This window comes from Agelaius phoeniceus, chromosome 7 (assembly GCF_051311805.1).
Source record: "Agelaius phoeniceus isolate bAgePho1 chromosome 7, bAgePho1.hap1, whole genome shotgun sequence".
Lineage (NCBI taxonomy): Eukaryota > Metazoa > Chordata > Aves > Passeriformes > Icteridae > Agelaius > Agelaius phoeniceus.
Window position 1 is genome coordinate 44,621,750 of NC_135271.1, and position 24,129 is coordinate 44,645,878.

Sequence of the window (24,129 nt, forward strand, 5' to 3'; positions counted from 1 at the left end):
CAGCTCTGAATGTACCAGATTTCCCTGAGTTTTAGTTTCTGATTCCAGCAAGATCATCCCGTTCTTCTCCTTGTTAATGTATCATTTACTTATCATCTGAATACGGCTGAAAGAGCTATTTCAGATACAAAAATTTATGAGATAACTAAAATACAATCAGAGATTGAAAACCACCTTGCTGTGCTTTATGGTCTAGTATTGCTCCTAGAGGAGCAGTGAATTTGATGTTCTTTCAGAAAAATCAAGCATGGAATAATCTGCACAAATATTAAAACATGTTTCTTCAAAATCTGCAGATTTTCCCCAGTGCTGTTAGCTAAGATTTACCTCACTGCTATAATAGCCATTGTGCTCCAGTCCTGGGGCGACTGGGTTTCAGCTGTATTGTAGGCATACAGTTTGGTTAAAAACCTTTAGAAGAAAAGGATATTACATAAAGGTTTAAATATGCTTTCTATTTAAACAAATTATAAAGTTACACTTCCTCCAGCCCTACAGCACAAGCTCCAGGAACTTTAGATTTCAAAAGTTTCCATACTGTTAAGCCACTGAGAGTTTATTTCTGTGAGAATTATGTATTGCAGTCCATTGTACTGAGGGGAAGATTGTAACTCTGATAAAGAAGAAACTCCTGACTTGCACTTAAAAAGAAGCAGACTTTTTATTCCAGAATCTACTGCAGTTAAGAATCAAAAACTAGATCGATTTCTAGCTTTTGATTCTTAACTGAATCAAATTTCTAGCCAAAATGTTCTAGAGAGATACTTTATTTTACTTAATACTGTAATTCAAATGGCAGATAAAAACAGGGAAATATAAACTCCAAGTATCTTAAAACCAGAGGTGTTTCATTTTTACATATAAAGCACTGAAATTTGTAGTTTAAAGCAATGTATTTCTCTGACATGGGATTCCTTACTGACAAGGTTTATGTATGTAGGCAGGCAGACAGTCTCAACAGATAATCTATCAAACAATTAACCAGTGCTCCATTTGCTCAAAAATTTACCCTTTGAACGTGAAGCTCAACGTCCTGCTGAGTACAACCTCCGACCTTCTGATACGCTTTCCTCACAACGCCTTGGATGTCCACAATGCTCTCTTTGGTGATGCTGGCAATGAAGAGAGGACAGGAGGCTCAGTGAGTTCCACTGCACACTGCAGCAGCCTCAGCACTGAGCACCACTCATGCACTGTATGGACTGCTGAACAACAGAACAGTCAAGGATCTGAAATTACTTTTATATCTGATAACTGATTAATAAAGGAGTTTGCTGAAATATCCCCAGTCACAATGAATTCAAACTGGGATGGAAGACTTGAGAGGGAAAGATTATGACTGAGCTCAGTGCTCGCCCATTCTCTGTGTGTTGTTTATACATAAACTGACAAGTGGCAGAGCTCTTTTTCTAGGCCACAGACACTCTTCCATGTGTCAGCTGATGCAATTATCTGCAAGATGTGTCTTCACCAGCAGAACAACAAACTGAGGGGAAGTCCTAGGACTGAAAGGGAAAATCAAAACTAGTTCAGCTTGTTTAAACTACATGACTTGTTACTGAAAGATGCAAGATGCTCCCAAGTCATTTCTCTGTGACAGGGGACATCCTAACTGCTCCCCTGTCACTAATAGTACATTAGAACACCACACACCGTCCTGAAAGTCTTCCAAAGATATGATATAAAGTATGTGTGCTATAAGCAAACAATAACAAAAGCCTCAAGAGTCAGAGGTGAGAAAAGAATTTGTATGAGCAGTTTTTATTTACACATTTAAAGTACTGGAGTTTAAACCAGCACTTTTCTACAGATAATCTCACCCTCACTGGAAATATATTTTCACTCTGTCTCTCTGCTAGCTTACAAGAAGTCAAATATCTAAAAATATTACTTTCCTTTTTAGGAAATCTGATGTTACAATTAATCTTTCACTTGTGAGTCCTTCTTGAGAAAGCTGAAAAGCACTTTACATACATCACTTGACCACCTAAGCCCTTAGACAGCAGGAAAGCATCAGGCCCACAATTTAACTGCAAACAATAAGAGGTGAGTGAGGATGTCATCAGACAAGCTGGCCACTGCTAAAAGCAGCAAACCAAAGAGCCATTAACAACCCTCAACTCTGCAAGGCTGGCACTTTTTTTACTTTGAATAAAAATCTTAAAAAATCTGATGAAATTAAAATAACTATGGAAAATTCAAGCATCAAGTACCTAAAACCTACCAGTGTCACTGTAAGTAAATTCCAATTAACTAAAAAATAAAAAGCCAAATTTGAGTATTTTAGCTGATTACCCTTTTTTTTAATATATAATACTTTCAGGTGATAGAACTTATTAGCTGCTCTGAAGTTATTACAGACAAGGGTGCTTCATATGCTTGACTTGCTTAACCATTAGGTAATTCCATGTACTGCATTAAACTCATGAACACCGTGTTCTTCTGGTACATTTACACTTTAAAAGAACTACAATTGTTCAAATCACAACTAAATTTGTCCAATGCAGAGGCTGAGAGCAGGCTTTAAATAAGAATCCATTTAGTTATGGGTGAGCCTCCATTTCCATTAGTTTAGCAGAGGCAACAAATATGAGAAAGGATAATTGAAATGACACCAAGGGCTTCCAAGTACTTTCTATTACAAATGATTCTGTTTGAAACTCCTCACACAGACTGTGGAACCAATACAGTGCTTTGGATGCAAGAGACTGCCATCATCTATGAGAATACATGATGCTAAACCAGTATTAAGTGTAACTATAAATTCCTTTTGCTTTTCAAATGCATGAATGTTTAAAAGAATTAAAGTTTTACTCTTATGTGAACTTTTTTTCCCTAAAAAGTTTTCTGGTTTTCTTGCTTCCTTTTCAATGTCAACATTTTGGCAAATATCCAGAAAAGACTACTAGTGACATGAATAGCACTGTCTTCACTGAAAACACCAGATTCTAATCTGCTGAATAAAAGCCTTCTCAGTTATAACAGCAAATAATATTTTAAACTTACTGAAGGAAATTCTCTGTGCTGTGAAAAAAAAGAGTTAAATATAAATGTGCTGTAAGGACTCATCATTAGATTGGTGATCCCATGGATGAGAATGGTCAGTGAAGTCTGTAGAGAGCTCTGATCAGAAGATACAAGGAATTCAAGACATGCAAAATGGTATCAGGTTAAAAATACAGGAAGAAACTGACTTTTACATCACTGTCACTGCAATGTCACTTTGCAAACTTGCATAACTTTATAACTTTGCACATAGAATAAATTGAGCTTTTTCTCCATTTCTACACTGGCGTTGCAATTAAAACATGTTTCTTGATCTGGAACATATTTAAAACTGTAAGTATGTTACAGTTCCATATTAGTCATTACATTTGCCACAATTTTAAGATGTATTTCAACTGAGTTCCTAACTGTGTAGGTCCCTGTAACCAAATATTCAAGTAATTGCCTAGGTACACAAAAGGACTAGGAAGGGTCCTACTGCATGTGACCATCTTTGTATTTATAAACATCCATCATCTCCTCTAAACTTTCGTTTGCTAATTAAAAAATGTGCTTTTCCTCATTTAAACTCCACATTTAATCCAGTATGAAAATAAAAGCTTGTGTTTTGAGCTCTGTTTGAACTCTGCTCAGCAAGACCTAGAGCTGCAAGTGTCTGAGGTCCATAACACTGCATCAAACATGAACTACAGAAACCTGGAAGGTGCTGCTTTGATCCCAACAGGTCATTCCAAGGATGTTACTGAAATGGCATTTTCAGTTCAAGTTACAACAAGAAACTGGATGTTTGAATAAAATGCCAGGAACTACAGCAAAACATTCTCCACAGCAGCAGGAATAAGTCACCTAGGTGATTTTTGGTAAAATTCCCCTGGGTAACAAAAAACCCCCAAACATCAACAAAAGTGAACAAGTAGCAGAAAAAAAAGCCAAAGTAGCACCATTTCCATTAAGGACAACAACATTTATATCTGTAATTAATATTACCAGGGACTAGAAACTAAAGTAGGATGCATAAAGCATTAAGAAAAGACAGATGACATCTTGACATTGTTAAATCCATAAAGAAAGTATCTACCTATATAGACTCATGAAGTCCAACAATAAAAAATTTCTCTGTATAGGAAACTATTTTGTATTTTGTAATGTTAAAAAAAAAAAATCAAGATTATAATTTCTAAAGTGTCCACTAGATGCCTTTATGTCCCTCTTAATTAGCTGCATGTCTATTAGCCAAGACTTTCTCTTTTAACCACAGGATTGCATTCTTGCAGTCTTTATAACAACATCTTTCATCAACAGCTTCGTGTTGCAAGCTGAACCCTATGCTGGCCTCCCAAAGTGAATGACAATCAACATTTTCTTGGTCAAAAGCCCAAAGAATAGGAAGAAACTTGGCTATTTATAGATTTTAAATAGAAAATGTTTACTTCTTCTATACCATCTATACTTATTCTGGCATTTTGTTGGTTTTATTCAACATCTTTCTGTAAGCAGACTGCACAAATTATATTAATAAATTTAAAATATTAAATAATTCTCTTAACACATAATAATCAATGATCCTTCACCTGAACGCCAGTGAAAGTGAAGGCACTGATTTATTTTCAAAAAAGGAGTGCATTTTGAAGTAGTTAAGAGTATAAACATTTTATACTCAACATGAGCAACTGTAATCCTGTCTGCACAAATACAGCAAGTATGCATGAAGCTCCCTGGAAGGAAATTATCTGACCTTGTATACAAAAAGGCCAGGTAAACACCTGTTCTTATTCTGTTCATTCTAAAAATGTAATGATTGGTTTCCTCTACCAGCATTCTAACACTTGGCTGAACCTGTATATCTTTTGGGGAAAAAAGAAGTCAATCTGCTCTTAAAAGTTTTAAGTAACAAAATCCACAATGAATTTTGAGTAATTTTCACTAAAAAACTACACTTTATTTCCTTTCTAAATTCCTCTAATTTCATCCTCTGCTCATTGCATCCTGTCATACCTTTGTATCTGCACTGTAAAGAATTCCCCACTGGCAGAAAACCTTGCATAGCAGCACCAGACTGGGATTTAAATCACTCACTAATTGCTCCAGGATAGAACAGAGTTTTCTTTAGACTCACAGAAGGCAGATTTGCCAGACCATGTATCATTTCTTCTTGCAGTTTCACCATCAACCTTCTCCAATCTAACGTGTATTCAGATACAAAGACAACAAAAGTGGACAAAATATTCCGGAATTGCCTAAAACCAGGCACATATTACAATAATGCTATTTTCTAGAGGTCAGAGAACTGCATGGGCTCCTGTCAAGTCAGTTATCTATCACAATCTCACACTTCTCTCTGCACTTTTCTATTTATTAATCCTGAACACCCACAAAATCTGACCAAACAATCACAGAGGTACAAATTCACACTGAAGAGCATTGAAGTGGTTATTCTAAATGAACCCTGGTTACTACACACTCCTGAGTGCCTATTTACCAGTCCAATTTTTGTGTCACCAGCAAACTTAGCTGCAATTGGACTTTTTCTTCCAGTCTCCTGATATAAGAATTAAACAGAAATGGATAAAGAAAACATTCTGCACTATCCAGCAGTCTTCCTAGCATTACCAATTTATCTAGCAAAAGAACCTACATATATTTTTCTAAATTGTGAATTATTTTCATACAAGTTAATAATTTTCCCCCCCTTCATTTTAATCTCTTTCCTGCCTTTTTACTCTCCAGTCTACTAAAGAGCCATCAAGTTACTTCCTGTGCAAGGGCAAATTTTTTGAGCAGCTAAATTAGAATCTGTTAGCCACCTCTCCAACTGCTCTATCAGCTCACATGGCTCTGGCAGAGGGGTGGCAGGAAAGGCTCAATGCTGAGATAGAAAAGGAGAAAGAAAACCAAAACCAGCCACACCTCATGCTTGATGGAAAAAAAGAGGTTGATGAATTATTAAGATAAATTACTAACTGGCACCTCTGCTGTCTAAGAGAGACAATTAACTGTTTCTCTTATGCAGCATCCCTTGCAGGCCTGGGCTGAATTTTTCTGATAAAAGACAGAAGAACAATTCCACAGCTGCCAATCCAGAATCTCGACTGGCTCTGTGCTATGTTTGTTTTGGAAGTTCAGCTTGAAACTTTCCATGGTTAAACTCACAGAAATTTCTTTGTAAACCTGAGTTGAACCACTATAAAGTATCTTTCACTAAAAACTCACATTGTAATGATAATTGTGGTAATTACTGCATGAATGCTGCTGACCACAGAACGTTATGAAAGTTCTTGGTTTCCATGTGCCAATATCTAAAAGAGGAACTGGTTTGTTTATAATTTATGAAAATTTGTACCAAAAAATGCTCATTATTTAATAAACTAAAATTAAAAAGTCAAGATCCAGAATTTTACAAACTATTTTAAACAAAGTTGTGGACACAGTATGCAAGTATGCAAAAATAGCACATGGGAAACATAGTTTATATACTATAAATATACAGTGAAAACACTTAAAAATTTAATTGAAATTTAAGAGATTTGAGTTAAATGTTTTCTTCAATAAATGTGTATTTCCTCATTTAACATGTAGGAAATGAGATGATAAAAAAAGACACTGAGAAAGGCAGGGAAACAGGATAGTTATTTTTAGACATCTAAGCCCAGCCTCATCTGCTAGAAATAATGGGATCACTCCAGAGCAGGTGAAAGGCAGCAGGGAAGTGACTGAGGACAGGCACGTACTGGGGCTCTGCTTCAGGTGCTGCTGACACAGTGACCCCACGTGCACTCACCAGCAGGGAACAGCAGCAGCCTCTGAAGGACAAGAGGCAGCTGCAGTGCCAGCAGCACACAGAATTGTAGGAGATGGAAAAAGTGAGAGCATGGCAAGATATTAATAAAATAAGTTTGTTGGTGGGTAGGAATCCTGAGAAGATGACTGCAGTAATGGTGTTAGAAAACCAAAAGCAAACTCCCAAAAGAAAAGCCAGAAGGCTGTACCAGAGTTACACCACCCAGAGAACATGATGATGAACATGTAACCATTCAGAAGCACAAGTAATAAGGGAAACATGAATGCTACAAAGTAAGTGAGGCTTGAAGTGCCAGGATTTGGCTAGCAAATGTTATCCCAAAAAAGGAGTAGAAGGAAAAGTCAAAACACAATACAAACATCATCACTCTGGCTACTCTGAGGAATTCAAGCCTGTCTCATCAAAAGGGAAAATGACAGGGACTTGGGAAGAACCTAAGGATGAGGTTCTGCCTGATTTAACAGCTCACTGCTGCCAGAAAAGTAAGGAGCTTTACCCTCTACTGTTTCCAGATACCCTCTTCCACCACCATTCCTTGTTAGCTCTTGACCTCCATCAGCTAATTTAAATCACTAACTGGCAGAGAACTAATTGAGTAAAAAAAGATCAGTGAATCACAAAAAACCACCACAGAAGGTTTATAAGTGGCAGTAAGCATATGGAAAAATAGAGGAAAGACCAGCTTCCCTCTCATGAGCTCCTAACCACAAAGATCTACCAATCATGAAGTGTAAGAAATTCAGCTGTGCAGGGGAGAGCCACAAAGAAAACTGAAAAGGAGAGATACTGGGAGAGAACTGGAGAATAGAGTGTGCATCACAACTCTAAAAGTTGTTCCACTGTTCCGTAGCACAAGTTTCTCGAGGGAGCACAGGCAGACTGTTGGGGGTTTTGAGGGAGATGAATTAGGGAACAAGTACATTATACACTTAATTCTTTTCAGAGATTCCAAGCGCTGAGAGAACAAATCATTTCATGAAGAAACAGAACACTTCACTTTGGCTCATAAACACCTGTGAACAGCATGTTTCACACTGGCACTGCCAGCACTGAGCACCGCCAAACAGCAAACACTGCTGGTTCTGTTTTCCTGTTGCCTTGAAGCCCATCAGCAGAAGCATTATCCCAACCTTCTTAACTTGGCTTCTGGAAGTCTCTACTATAATGAATCTTTCCCCTCCCTGACATATTGAAGGTTGAAGGCTGTAGCACTTTTGCAGCTAATTAGTGGGGGCTCCCTTTCCAGGCATGAGGGTAGTGCCAAGAACTCCACAGAAGCAACTCAAGTGCCACATGCTAAACATATTCTGCAATAAACTGCATAGAATTGATCCACATTTCTATTTGTGAACAAGTAGATAGACATGATTAAAGCTCTACTATAAAACACATTTGTCACACAAACATATTTATTACAGGACAACCTGAAAACACAATCTTGAAGAAAACAGAAGGGAAAGGTAATTTTTTATCTTTAGGAAGAAAACAAACCAAATAAGTGAATTCAAATTGCTGCAACAATTTTTTTCAATTGGCAAGTCTAACTATTACGCCACCAATTTTTTAAAATTAAAATTTTAGTGCCAAAAATAAGGTATAGCTAAGACTAACCCAGTGCACAGAAGCTACTTTTAATTTCTTCAACTCAGTAAGCCACTCTCAATGTGGGACTTCTTCACATCAGTTCTAATATAAAATGTATTGCTACACTATATGTCTGGTAGAAGAAAAACACTGAACATGTGCAGACACAGAGCACCACCACACACCAAATGAAGTGTCCCACCAAGCTCAGCTTGCCAGACTTTTTGTTAGCCAGCTTGGAAGAAAATGTAGGTTGTCTATGGCGAGAGAATGCTGCTTCAGCAGTTCAGAATGAATTTCAAGCCTGTTCTCTACTTTATCTTTTGTCAGTATAATGTATTCAACGCAATAGAGAGCTGACAATTTAAATAACTACATTTTAAAACAAACGAAGCATTGATGTTAATGTGTGAAAATGGTCCCAACCCCTGGGAGTCCTGGTTCCCACCATTGTTTACTCTGACAACAGGATATAATTGCTTACTTACTTGGCAGCAAACTTTACCATCTGCTTGCTTGCATGCTGTCCCACAGCCACAAGAGCCTGGATATTAAACTGCTGCTGACGCAGGACTAAGAAGCACTGCTTCCCTAAATACAAAGGGAAACAACACAGGTGTATTAAGGACAAGCTACTCGAGGTCTTTGTGAATGAGAAAAAACTCTTTACTACTTAAATATAAACTGAGCTTTTAAGACTGTGTGTCTCTCTCTCTCTCATTCATTGCTGCCCCCCCTCCAAAAAGCTGCTTCAAACTCCTCAGCTGTGCATGTACACACAAACACACAAACACAAACACTGAGATAAATTAAATAATTGTGCCTTACATCTATAAACATTTGAATGGTCAGTTTCTAAAAATAACCATAAGCCTTCCAAGATAAAGAATATTTAGACAAGAGAAAAACAACAAATCATAACTTTTAAAGTAACTTTTCCTTCAACTGCAAGAAATACATCGTACTTTTCCTTGTTTCTTTGCTCACAACTACTTCAAGTCTAAACTATTTTTAAAGAGGCTTTTTCTCATCTTCTCAAATCAAAGCTGTAGAGTTTACAAAGCTTCTCTGAGAGAAATGGGCTTGATTTTGCACCACAAGGACTAAACTAACAATGTTCATTCTATAATACACCACACATTCAGAATGAAGGGGAACAAAAGGAGTATTGATTCTAGTGAATGACAAGAACTTAAAAGACCCAATTAAAAATTCCTGTAAGAGCAATTTATTCGTGAACAGCTTAGGGGAAAAGAAGTTAATAGGAATTAATAATAATGTACAAAGAACATAGTGCATTTTGTTGACTTTTAAAATGGGTATTTCCAAGTCAACTAAGATCTTTCTAATCTGTTTAGCTGACAGTTACAATCATTTCATACTTCTTCTCACATCTCTAATAATAATTTATTACTTAACTTAGTTTTAAGGAAATATGGTGATTTTAAATGCTTCTTCCTAGAGAGAAATTAACAACAAACGTTTCACTGCTGGACCAGTATCTGATAAAGGCACTGGTACCAGTAATTCAAGAGTATCAGAAAATAAATGCAGAACCCTTGAACACAATCTCATGGAAATAAAAGCAAACATACGTAACTAGTACAAAATATTATTAAATATTCATTCTATTTATTGGAAATAACTAATTTTGTCCTATGACAAAAACACAACAAGATTAATTACATATTATCAGAAAACAGAGTACAACTATCTCTGTGTTCCAGAGGCTGCAATATCCAATATGATACAGATGCACAGATTTCTTGCAGGCAAACATTAAATAACAGAGTCAAATTAGAAAAATACAGGCTGTGTTTCAGATCCAGCAAGTCAACAAAGAAAGTACAACATGATATGCTGAGTTTCTTTAGATAAGGGAGTCATATCTCACATCTCTGACATCTCAGTGTTTCTTAGAGTGTGGTTGGATACAGTATTTCCTAGGAGATAGTATTTGTCTCATGATTTTAGTCACAAACAATTTAGCAAAATACGATCAAAGTTTCAGCACTGTTCAAGAAAAAGATGCACAGCTGAAGACAGCTATGATGTAACTCAGCTGTAAGACAGGGAAATAATGAAAGGACCTGCTACCAGAATAGACTGGCTTGGAAGGGACCTTTAAGGGCCATCAGTCCAATCCCTTGCAACAAGCAGGGACATCTTCACCAAGACCCAGCTTGCTCAGATCCTCATCCAAAAGTCTGCTGGTTGTACTGAATCCCAAGCACTGGAAGTCTGATGAATATCTGCATTATAAAAGGACTCAAATGTCTTTGCCATGAGTAACAGGAGCTGTTTCCATGAAGGAAGAGGATGTTTTACAGAAGGCAACCACTTCTAATCACACAGAAGATAAGTGATCAAACGGACCTCACTCACAGGACTGGTTACAATATCCCAGCCACAAAGATTAAAAGAGGGAAGAGAACTTTTCCTGAGAGAGCTGAAGGCATTCAAAATACAATATCAAAAAGACCAGCCATAATCAAATCTAGCTCATGCTTAGAAGTCTTTCCAGATCAAGAGATGCAAAAAAGGAAGCATTTGAGTAAGAAAACATTTGGACAATGGGATCTTCTCTATGTGTTTCAAAATACTTATGTGGTGTTTAGGTAAAAAGTATAGCACCAAGTTTACTCACTTTCAACAGTAAACTACTCTAAGTTCCTACTAAAAAAATACCATGTCTCACAAGAATGCTTAAAAGAAAAAAGTTTTAAAAGAAATTTGGTTAAAAGTATCTGACATCTGAATAGAATGTGCAGGCACTGAACAAATAAGAGAATCCCATCCAAAATAAGCACATCAACCAAGTAATCCACCATCTGTGTTGGATGAAAGTACCAAATCACACAAGACCTTATGAAAGAAAAGGATATAAGGAAGTAACATGTACAAAGAGTAAAAAAAAGTTGGTTATATAAATTAAATGATGGTTACATACATTTGCCAGCAAAGAGAAGACTTTACATGGTTTATTATAAAATCTGGCCCAATATTTAAGTTGCTCTTGGTGGAATTCTTATTTTCAGACATTTCATAGACCTTTGGATTAATAACCCAAAATCTATTTTCAGGTCTAACATTCTGCACAAGCCCCAGCTGCCTGGCCAAACCCAGACCAAATTCCCAAGGGCTTTTCAATGATAAATGTGATCAGTAGGCTGGCTTTAAAATAAGGCCAGAAATAACATTTATTCAATCTATGACACAAACCACAGGGCCCTGTGCACTTTCATTTTAGTACAACCCACAGAAATTCCCAGCACCCCATTCTTTACACATCCTTCAGCTAATTTTCATCAGAGTCTACGAGTGACTTGCTATAGGAGACAGCTGGAATCTGCAGTTGTTCCCATTAATTCTTTTTGGTTTATTGGTCAGAACCAGACAGGGTTAAATAAAGGCTACACTGGTTATTTAGGAGTCAAATTCAAGTTTCTGAGAAAAACTAAAGCTTGCTTTTGTGAAAGATTTTCCTGTTTCCTGCAAGGCTTTCCTTTCCACAGTGGTAGGAATAGTGCCATGTTGTGTGTGGGAAAGGCTAATATTACTTTTTACTCTTAAACATTTGCTTTCCTTGTAAGATTCTTTCCCCAAAGCTTAAGTAAACAAGCATATGGCATTCCCTAGCAGCACTCCCTGAATGTCAGAATTGTTCTGTGTTGTCAGACCAAGAGGAAACAAGAGACACTATCAATAAATTCAGATCATTCATGCCCATGATCAATTCCTCTTGCTTTCATTCTCCAGGTTGTGTTAAAGAGTTTTGAAAATAAGCACTGTTGTTTCATCAAAAACAAAAGTGAAGGATTACAACAGCTTCTTTCAAGTTCATATTGCCCTGTTACAGAGATATTACTGTGTTTGATGTAAATGTATCCATCATACAAGATCCCACATATCAATGTATCACAGAGAGCAATCAACAACCACAGAACTCTACATTGCTTTCAAGGTCTGCACAGATACCTGCTTCTAATATCCTGAATTCTGTTAATAGCCTGAACTCTTCCTACAATTGAAAAAAATAAAAAAAAGCCATAAGGATACTCTAATTTATATACTGATAGTAACAACAGTAACATTTAAATCAGATGGAGTGGCTTCTGTCTGAACAACTTCATGATGTAATGACCAAGGCTTTCACAGCTTTTGGAACTGACAATTTCTTTAATTAACTGAGAGATTTCTGTTACAAAATTACTGAGGAAATCACAGAGGACTCCTTAAGTTTAAAGATTCTAATACAAATTAAAATGTGCACCATGTGTATGCATTTTAATGCAGTTCCTTATTTTAACTGACTGCAGCACAGACACTGATTAAGAGGGGCATGTTTTAAGAAAATGAATTCTCAAAAAGAGAAATTAATCTGGTATCTCTGGTGATATTCTGTACTGGATTCTAGCCCCTAATTTGCATCATTCCCAATTTTAAGACTACTGTTAAGTTTCATTTGTGAAGATAATTCCTTCATGCTTTTTTTTTTTTTTTCAATTCTTGGAAAGACAAGTTATTTATATCTACAGAGCTGCCAAATATAACTGAAACCAGCACAACAGTTGTCAGCATCTGATGTCAACTGCAAAGGCCAAAGCCTATTGAAGTTTGCATATGGCAACCTGGTCTCCAGAGGGAACTTCTGATTCCAGGGAAGAAACATGGCTGTCAGACAGCCAAGGGTGACAGCCCACACTGCTGAGAATCCACAAAAGGGTTTCCCCTTTGTCTTGCTAAAGAAAGATGATGCTTCTTATTTGGAGACCAAATTGATATAATTAGATACAGGTAATCGAAAGTAAGAACTCTGAAATTTTAACAGATTTTTGTTTCCTGTCAAAGAAAAGGTGTGGTGAAAATATACATGTGCAGCAAAAGAAATATGACCTGTCTGACAAGAGATACATTTACAATACAGGTATGTTTTACTGTAGAAGCTTAGAAGGGTTTTATCTCACAACAATTAACACCTTAAGGAGAACGATGACATTTTAAAATTACTATTATTTACAATTGTCCACAGATTATTTAGCTATACAGTAAAAAAAAAAATCACTTTAACTACAATAATTGATTTCTACACAGCTAAAACCAAAATCTTCTCTTCCCTCTTAGGAAAAAGAGAGGTGGAAAAAGAGAAAAGAACCAGTCAAAGTAACACTGAAGCAACCCTGAGTAACCAGGTGGCAAAGTTTTCTTGAATGCAAGACATAAGCAACAGGTCATGAAACCAAAATAAACATTAAGGTTATACTAATGAAAAGAGGAAATAAACCCAAAAACCCTGGAGGCCTCTCACCTTTAGCTCTGCTGGTGTGAATTCTGCCACGAACCCAAACCTCTTTATCAGCCTTCTCCGCCGTCAAGTCTTTGATGCGAACCAAAACTCGATCTGAATTACAGAAAAAACCACATCTTAAAACAGTTCTTCACTTCAAACTCCAAATGCACTTTCTATCATTGCTATTGATAAAATTGAAAAGAAATCCAAAACACTGGTTTTTGTATCAACAGCCTAACTGACTTACTGAAAACACACAAAATCCCATTTCCTTTCTTAGTGACTTTACTTGATGCAGGAGCTTTCAATTGTTCATTTTTGGCTTACACAGCAGGGTCAAACTGCACTTTACCAACAGCAAGACTCACTGTAGTTCATGGATGGCAGAACCCAGCATGACTAAACTGGTTTTGATAGGACTTCACTGTACTACCTGCTCTTATTAGTCTGAACTTCTGCTGCCCAAGGGATGTGTGCCCTGCTGCACTGGGCAGGGTCAAAGCTGCACAGTGAACCCAGCAAAACAAAGGGTCAGAGGGGACATGACTACTCTCTGTATCTACCTTACAGAAGTAGGATGAATATAACTGTAAAATAACTATTATTTAAAATAAAGAACAGAAAGAAACCACAAATAAATGTACACTATAAATTTAAAAATACTTATTTTGATTAACACAACAGCATTTTGGAAGAACAAGAGTATTACTGTATAAAATGGATAACATCCATTTTAAGAAAATCTTTTTAACCACCTGATCAAGCACTACCATAACTGTCAGAGCCAAGACTTGATCAGAAGAACCCTTCAAATCCAATGTAGCTGCAAAGCTAGATAACAACAGGAATTGCATGGCTTGGAAAGCACAGATTTTGGATAGCAAAGGGAAGAAAAAGTCATAAGGAAAATATTTTTAAATAAATCGGGACTTCAAAAATTGTACACAACTGTTACATCCTAACAATATGCTGGCTGCATGCTGGTATTCCTTGCAGGATTCTTTCCTCACAAACTTCTCCCTTGTTTCAAAATAACATTCAATTTGCTAAGACACACTGTAGACTTTTCCTGACAGAACTTTTCTAAAGTTTTGGAAAAAAAAAAACAACAACTTCTGCCTGCTCCAGATTACCATCTGCTGCTCTGGACTCCTTCCTTCTGTCTCTAAATACCAGTCACAGCTTGCCCTGCAAGCCTATTATTCTGCACTGGGGATTTTAGGGGATTGAAAACTTTTATTAGCTTGTGTCAGGGCAATGCAGTTCTTTCTTCACACACACATATCAAATCCAGAACAGAATGGAAGTGCACAGAGAAATGTGACAGGAAATTGACTCAAATATATTCATAAAGTGTGTATGTGTGAGTGTGTGTGGGTCTGCTGGGGAAGGGAGAAATGGGAATAAAGACTTCACCATTTGCCAGCAATATCTGATATTCAAACTTTGTGTAGTACTATAGGAAATATGCAACCATCACAATCCACAACCTTCGTATTTCTAAGAGCTTGATTCATTCAGACAGTTAAAATTACCTCAGTCAACTTGAAACTCTATTGTTACAAAGTTATAACATTTTCTAGGCAGAAGCATAAAGACAGAAGGAGGTGTTACACCTTTCATGGATCCTCAGGGTTTCATGAACCATCTGCATTAGATAAATATTTTTTTAAGTCTTTTGGACACCTAACAGTTCATATTTCACCAAGGGTAAACAAGACATATTTAACACTAGAATTGTTATATGGTATTAATTATTAAAAACTATTTCACATTCATAAAAAGGGTAACAAACAATATCCACAAGGTGACATCATAAAGCCCTTTCTTCCAACAGCAGATCACATAAGCACAGAAGAGATGAGGCTGGGAGTAGTCTCTGGAAATCCTCCCACCCAATGCCATGCACAAGCAGGGTGGCATAGAGCCAGCTGTCCAAGATAATGTTCTGATGGTTTTTTAGTATTCTCAAGAAGGGAAACTCTTCCTGGGCAACCTGTACCAATCCCTGGTCACCCTCACAAGAAAAAACAACCTCCTGATGTTCATTGTGCCCATTGCCTCTGTTCCTGTCACTGTGCTCCACTGCAATGAGCTGGATGTAGCAACTATGCCATTTTGCTTCCCTCCTCTGATACTTCCCAAATCCAGTTCTTTTTTCCCTTAATGTATAGCCCAATCTCTTCTTTTTCTCTCAGAACTCCAACCTCTTCTAAACATAGGAGGAGAGGATAAAAGTAAAAAAAAAACCTGTGTGGGATACATAAAACAAACACTTTTTCACCTCCAGACCCCATTCCCTGCCTGTCACATCAACCTGTTTACTAAGATAATTTATCCTGCATCATGGACTTTAGAAAACTATGATCAATATTTGTGCTGTCTCTGTGTAGTGCCAGCATCTTCAAAGTACTGGAAAAATTTGAAAAAGAGAAGGCAAGTTTGACATAAAAACCTGAAAATCAAAAGCAGTATTAGATGAAAGCAGTTTCCAGGGAGGGGATGTGAGATAATGGGTCTGAAGGGAGAAAAAAGGAATGGCCAAAAATGGAGTTTTACTAGCAATCATAGCCTCAAGCTAGCAGGAAGGACTTAAAGACCTGACATGACAGGAGGGAAGAACATCAGATAGCCAGGGCAACCAACATAAGTAGAAGAAAGACTTAAGTGGGCCAAGAAAGAAGGCACTGGTGTGTGTGAGCTCAACAGAGCAAGGTGGAGAAACAAAGTTGTGAACCTGATAAAAGTTTCAATTCAAAGGAACAAGAATCCAGCAGCATGGCAAAAAGACAATAAGCTTACTCCTTGGAAAGAAGAATAACTTGTTCTGATCACTGTAAGCCATGTGAGTACCCAGTCCAGCTAGTGGTTCCAGGACAGTGCAGCAACTGCAGTGAGCAGAACAGCAGCACTCCTGCAGCCCCCTCTGAGCCGCCTGCCAGGGCTGCGCTGTGCTGTGCTGTGCAGTGCTGGCTCTGCACACCTCACACCACCATGGGCTACTCTGATTTAGGAATGGCAGGCAGACCCCAGAGACTTCACTCAGACTTCAGAAACAAATGAATACACTTCAGATAGATGGGAACATGCCTATCTGTGCTTCTCCACCGCTCCCTGTCCTAAGCAGCAGCTCCTCCAAGACACCCAAGGCAAGTAGAACACTTTGGGGAGCTACTGATGACAATATCTCACCCTCTCCCTGGCAGAACTACTGAACCTGTAAAGAAAAGTGCATTAGTCTCAAGAAAGAGACTAGGCTGATCTTCAGCTTGTTTGTTATACACATTTTGTTCTTTATCATTACCTAAGTTTGGTGTTCTGGATAACCACTTTCTAAAACTACAGAACAGCAGGAGTGCTGTAGATTGCATTTTAAGCCAAATGGAAAACTCACTCAACATTGTCCATACCCTGAGTTTTTTTAAACAAGGATGAAAGGTCAAGGGGACAACACACCTAAATATGACACTCAGCCTTTTTCATATGATTTCTTGTAGCTTTCACCATTTTCCTTCTCACATACTTCTTTCTCCAGTACTTTTGAGTGTTTCTTTTGAATATGAGACAGTTGGCATTTCTCCATGAAAGCAGGGCTTGATCTGCCAGCTCAGGTCCCCCACACAGTTGTTTGCTCTGGGATGCAAATCCAGGAGAGGAAACACAGAGCTGGGCTGCTTCCAATGTGATTTCAACTCCAGCTCCCATTCTCTGGCAGCTAGAATGGGTTCTTTTCAACAATCACTGCTAATGCAGTCTCTGCTGATTTGCTTGTCCCATTACATTCCTGATATAAAATCCCCTTCAGTTGTTTTCAACCTATGAGTGCTCTTGTGACTGCTTCTCTTCCCTATATTCTGCATTTCCCCTCCTAAAAGGACATCAACCAAAACAATCACTCAAAGGAGAAAGAAAAATCATCTAATCAAAGATGATGCAACTGGTTTACATTCTACTATGAGGAAGTTACAAGAAGCCAGTCTGTTCCTTTCCCTCATCACATTTTCATGCACTGAATTTAATCCAAAGATTAATATTCCTTGGGACATTGGCCTGGGAGATTGTTCTCTAGTCACTAAGTTTTCCTGAATCCCAATTCCCCATCAGGAGAAAATCAGGATTTCCTGAATTCAGAGTGGTATGACTGATAAAACCCATAAATATTAATATCCAATATTCATGGATTTGGTGCCCATATACAGGAGAAATGGAAGGCTGCATAAGCAGACACATCATACTCAGAGAGCACTGCTGTAATAACTTACTCCAAATGCAGAAAAAGCCTGACATCTCAGCACTCAGTACATCATAATTAACAATAATTTTATGATTTAAAAAATAGTCTGCAGTGATGGACAGACACAAAACTGACAAACCGTTTAAGGCACGGTCCAGGCAAGGGCAAAAACTGAGATTCCTCTTAATCCAGAATTGAGCTCCAATATTCAACCACACTCATGATTTTTTTTTCTTCCCTCCAATCTCAATTTCCTGCTCTGACTGGTGTCCATGACCTCCAGGCCAATTACCACACACCTTCAAAGCCTGGCCTTATCTTTCCTACACCCTCCCATTAAGTAGATTTAAACTGTGAGATCATCCCACAGCTTCCTGTTCTCCAGGCTGAAGAAGCCCAGCTCCCTGAGAGGCTGTGCTCCAGTCCCCTGGTAGCTCTCCACTGGACTGGCTCTGAAATGTGAATGCCTTCCTGGCACAGGAGAGCCCAGAACTGGACATGGCACTCCCAATGCAAGTGTCTCACAAATGCCAAATGTATCCCAATAAAGGGGGAAAATGCCAGTGGGATTTGAATGAAAAAGTTTGGTAAATGATTTCTCAAGGAAGTACTGAAGATATTTGGTAGGTAACTTCTTTTTTCCTTTTTTCCCACCCTCTCTCTTGCAAAAACTTTTTTATTTTTCAACTGACCTGGTTTCTCTTGGGATTGTATCATTGATGACACTCCATATCTTTCCTTAGCATAATCCTGGAATGGAGGTGAAAAACATATATCAAAGAAGCACACACAAAAAAACTGAACAACATCATCACAGAATTAACTGAGGGAACACAAAATAATTAGCAACAATATTAAAAAGAAATGCATTTTGGACTCATAAGAGATACACAAGGGAGAGAAAATAATTGTGCCCTGGATGAAAAAAATAATTCCAGCAACAACAACCATGCATGACGATCATTGCTTGTTACACAGAAAGTTAGTGTGATTATCTCTACAAAGAGCCTACTCCTCAAAAAATATTTGAGTCCTACATTAGAGAGATTAAATATTCCTTCCCATAATCAGGCACACTGAATTGTCACAGGCCAGAGGAGCTGAACTGTTAACAAAATCCGCCAGGTAAGGCATAAAGGAAGGCAATTTTCATCATAACATCACAATTCCGGTTTCCCATTCATTTCCAAATAAAATCCCTTGGTTTATTTATTTTATTCTATTCAATACGTGAACCAAAGTTCCTACTAAACACTTTATTTGGGGAGGGTCTTTGCTTGTCTGCTTTTGATGAATTGTGGCATATTTGTAACTTCAGGAAAGCCACCAATACTTGGAATGCGTTATTGCTGATGCAACAATAAGCACAAATTACTTTATAACAAAATGAACTGATGCTCGTTGTTAGTACTTTGTTCTTTTTGAAGAAGCACGGGCCTACAGTTTTTCAGCACATGTTCTGTATTCTTCACGTACAAGGCAGAAGCACCTGCCAGGCCAGCAGGAGCCCCTGCAGAAACCTCGGGCTGGGGAGGAGCAGCCCAGGTGTTTCTGGGGGGATCAGACCTCTTCAGGGAATCACAGGCTGGGCCCGGCGAGGTGGGGACTGGGGGGACAGGCAGGGTAAAGCCAAATGCAGCTGTGCCCCCGGGCTCGGCCAAACCCGGCCTGGGCCCAGCCCCCCCACCCCGGGGAGCCTCAACAGCGCGCCCGCCGCGTTCCCTGCGGAGACCCACATCAGCCGCCGACGAGTCCTCGTTCTCCGGGCGGCGGTCCTGGCCCTGCCCGCGGCCGGCGGCGCTCGGCATCCTGCGGCTGCCGGTACGGCCCTCACGGTCCCTCAGGGTCCCTCACGACACAGCCCCGCACACGCCACGCCGCTTCCGCGCGCCCGCTCTCGCGAGAGCGCCGCGCCTGCCCCTGCCCCGCCCGGCGCCGCCCGAGCGTATCGCGAGAGCTGCCCCCGGCACGCGCTGCCCGCCTCCCGCGGCGCGCGCTGCCCGCGGTGCCCTCAGGGCGGGCTGAGGGCGGGGCCGCGTTCCCTCAGAGCCTGCCCTGCCCTGCCCTGCCAGCGGGGCCGCTCCCCTCAGAGCCGGCCCTGCCCTGCCCTGCCCTGCCAGCGGGGCCGTTCCCCTCAGAGCCGGCCCTGCCCTGCCCTGCCAGCGGGGCCGCTCCCCTCAGAGCCGGCCCTGCCCTGCCCTGCCAGCGGGGCCGCTCCCCTCAGAGCCCTCCCTTCAGGGAGCTGCCGCCATCCCGGCGAGTGTCGGTGCTGTCAATCCCGCGCTGATGATGCTGAGGCGAATGCTGCTGGGCTGGGCAGGGCTGAGGCGGGGTGGATTTGGTCCTCGCTCTCCCTGCTCCACAGTCCATCACATTGTGGCCAGAGGTACCATCAGAGAATCACAGAATTGTTTGGGTTGAAAGGGATCTCTTGATATCACTCAGTCCAATCCCCCGCCAATGCAGGGTTACCTGGAAGGTGTCCAGGTGGGTTTGGGATGTCTCCAGAGAGGGAGACTCCACAACCCCCCTGGGCAGCTGTTCCAGTGTTCTGCCACCCTCAACATAAAGTTCTTCCTTGTCTGCACATGAAAATCTCTTTTTTAGTTCATGGCCAGTGCTCCTTGTCCTGCTGCTGGGCACCACTGAAAAGAGTCTGGCACCATTCTCTTGGCACCCACCTTGAAGATATTTATCTGCATATAAATAAACATGTTGGACTGAGGTGGCCAGCTAACGAGCATGGAGCCAAATCAAAATGCACTTCTGTTCTATTTGGCCAGAAAACGTGGCTTCCCAGTGCTTATCCTGGTAGCAGTTCTGAGCTCTTGCCCAATCACCCTGTTTATAAATAGCTGTTTATTAGTTAGCTACAAGTAGGTCTGGTAGTTTTGAGAGGATGAGCAATAGTGCAAATGCAGGTGTTTCCCTCCAGCTGGGTGCTTGCTTGAAGCAATGCTGCAGTTCTGAGCCAGGGCTGGCTGCAGGTGCCTGCTTTGAAATGACAGAAATCAAAGCTGGATGCAGCTGGTGAATCTATAGATTGTTTATTTTGTGCAGGGCAAGAAAGAGTTAGCAGTCCTGATTTAAATTCTAGTTTTGAATTTGACTAACTAATCCCTTTTGCGGTATCGATTAGAGTTCTTCATTTCCTGTCCTACAGTTGTTTATTTTGCAGCATTTTGTACTGTACTGGTTCAACATCTCTTCTCATGGGAATCCCCTTGCAAAGTTCCCCTTCTGCCTCTGTCTCAGAGAATTAACACTTCACTATGAGACCACATAGCTTTCACAAAATCCTTTCTTCTCATGCACTGTTGAAAAGAATTAAGATTCAGTGACAGAGAAGGCAAATCACTGTCAATTTTCATTCCTCACCACAAGAAACGAAGTTCTGATGGTGGGGTCCTGTGTATTGTGTTAAATGCTAGGGTAACAGTAACAAAGCATGTGGATTTCTCCGTGTCGGTTTTGTCTCTTGTTACCTGTCACGTAGAGCCACTGCTCAACTGAACCTGAGCTAACAGACAGATGCAAATCTTGTGCCTCACCACGGAGCAGACGGTACCACCTGCACAGCACAGTGCTCTGTAATTCTTGGCATTTCACCGACTTTGCTGTGAAATTCAATCAAAAGAAACCAGCCCTGTAACCCTTATTTCTGTGCTGGGAGCCTTCCAGTGGTGACTAGCATGAGTATTTCCTCTGGGGCAAATAACCTGAAGGTGGTTCTGAAGGAAAAACCCTTTCAATATAATGAGGGCGTTAACTGAAAACAAAATATGGCCTTTTAAAGGGCACTGTGGCTAATTATTCCATTGCCAAACTTCCAGAAAAAAACATTTTGCAGAGTTCATGCTCTCAGTCGTTTGTCCAGGGTCCCTTTGTCTTGCAATGGAAATAGGTTGGGATAGGTTTTTTCAGCAAAAATCTGTAATTCACTGAAAAGAGAAAAACAGAAAATTGAAATTAAGAATAACTTAGTGTGTGGTTAAATAAACCCCTCAAAATTCTCCACTTAGCTTGGATCTGCAGCAAAAATTTGTTTTCCATCTCAGTGAATTGATTAGGAATCCTCTGTGAGGAGCGCACACCATCACGGGCAGGCTCATCTGCCGCACCTTCTGTTGGGCTGCGCTGCGCTGACAGCCTGCGCTGGGGGCACTACCTGGGTGAACCTGGGCGCGATCCGTGCCCGCAGAGCCGGAGCCGCCCCGGCTGCGAGGCGGAGGGGCCAGGGCTGTCTCCAGGGAGCTGGCCCAGGATTAGCACATGGAAATGACATCACCCACAGCCAATCGGGGGGCCCCGGGGGTGCAGCTGGATGGAGGCCATCCTCCACTTAAGTAACGAGACATGACATACCATGTGCTAATGCTAAATAATTTATCCCTCAGGCATATAGTGAATTGCAAAGCCAAGCTGAGGCCTGGTCAACAGTTTGTAGTTTAAATTAAAATTGGCTTTCCCATCTTCAAGGGAGGGAGGGGGTTGTCAACGGTTGTGATGAAAAGTGGAATGGAGAAAATCTCTTTTTTTCTCTTCACTTCTTTCACCTGTTACAGTGTGATCTTATAAAAACACTTTTCAGTGATTTTGGAGGTGTATCCCACATATCTGTATTATATGAAGGAAATCAATAGAGGAAGGTTTAAGATGTTGTGAGTAATTATTTCTGATATGTCCTTGAAACTCAGGCATTAGCACCTGTAATATCATAAACCAAAGCTATTCAAGATTTAGTTATATGTGTTTCAAGTTACAAGTGGTATGTGGGTGTTTCCATAGCAGAGCCATAAATTAGTCTCCTTAGGAATCCAGAGGCAGTTGCTGCTGCTCAGGCTGAGGCTCAGGCCCAGCCTGTGTCAGGATGCTGGAGCCAAAGCACACAGAGGTGGGTGTGATGTTAAACCACAGCTGATGCCTGCTGAAACTGAAGCCTTTCCAACATAGCGGTGCAGCTAAGCTTGGCCAAACCTTTGACATTTGTTAAAATATTTAGCTGATTTTACTTAAATATGCTAAACAACGTTTCCACTGAAACCACAAGAAGCTAAAAGTAGTCAGCACTTTCCATAACCTGTCCTCACACAGCATCTTACAAAAATGGTGGCTCAAATATTCTTTAATCTTCCAGTATACTATTGGCCAGGAAATCAGAAGTTGCAATATGCACAGTGTTGTTGGGGAGGAGATAGGAATCACCTTTAAATTAGTTTAGGAGATAAAATTAAAACAACCCCTGCCCTATGGAATAAATCAGAACATATTTACCTAGTGTTTACTTGTTTGGCAAGTTAAAACCTAGAGAGCATGAAGTGGTACAGAGATAAAAAGATCACATGGGGAAAAAATACAAAACAAATTGGTAGTGTCTCTGAAAGGTCTTGAGGGAATTCAGCTTTATTGCCACAACAGCACACTTTTTCGTGTGCAATTACTTGTTGTCATGGAAATGGATTTTGAAGATTTCTCCTATTTTGGATGCTGCAAAGCATGCTTAATTTAATTAAGAGGTTGCCTTTGAATTTTTCCTTTCCATATTTGTTTATTTATCTAGGTTCTCGTATGATTGTCAGGCCAGTACCCAAATTTGCCTTAGATAACAAAAAGAAAAAAACATGCCACTGAAGAAAAAAAATGCAGGAGCAGCTAAAATATGAATATATTATTTAGTTTGTAGGTTATATAAGTTCACAGTGTGCCTTCTGTGATAGGGAAAGCTGTTCTATTAATAATTTCAACCTTGGCAAAAGTGTATTTTTGTAATTGATCATTCTCTTTTTGCTAAAACATTTGTACAATGAATAACAAAGCCTTTGCATCTAGATCCAAGTAGGAGCAGAATTTGGCAAATCTAATTCCTTCCTGGATTTTCGCAGCTCTACTTCCTTTAGGAAGTTTTTAGTCAATGGGAAACAAAGGCTTATTGAAAGGATTAAAGTTGCAACTATTCTCTTTGTTTTAGAGCTTCAGTCACGGTTTTCCTCTAGTAAACAACATTTGCAATTAATAAAACTTCTAAAAAAACAGGAACTTTGGGGAAGTACGTGCTTATGATAAGCAGCAGGATTTCTTTTGACAGAACTCTATACAAAGGTGTAGTCTTTTTAAGTTCAGACAATGATAACAATTGAGTTTCTCAAAGAATTTTGGAAGTGTTCCTTCTGATAAACACAAGAAAACATGCTCTGCAGCCAGGGATGGGCAATACAT

General features: G+C 39.7%; 1 protein-coding gene across 1 annotated transcript in view; it reads right to left on the reverse strand.

The window, feature by feature from the left end:
- DARS1 (aspartyl-tRNA synthetase 1) overlaps window positions 1-19,836 on the reverse strand; it is a 37,075-nt gene extending 17,239 nt beyond the window's left edge. Inside the window, exons 1-5 of the mRNA XM_054636293.2 lie at window positions 19,650-19,836; window positions 18,606-18,663; window positions 13,698-13,790; window positions 8,878-8,980; window positions 1,010-1,112 (exon numbers count right to left, since the gene is read on the reverse strand). Of these exons, the coding sequence (XP_054492268.1) occupies window positions 1,010-1,112; window positions 8,878-8,980; window positions 13,698-13,790; window positions 18,606-18,663; window positions 19,650-19,721 (429 nt within the window). The 5' untranslated portion in view covers window positions 19,722-19,836. The remainder of the gene's footprint in view (window positions 1-1,009; window positions 1,113-8,877; window positions 8,981-13,697; window positions 13,791-18,605; window positions 18,664-19,649) is intronic.
- Window positions 19,837-24,129: the final 4,293 nt, after the last annotated feature.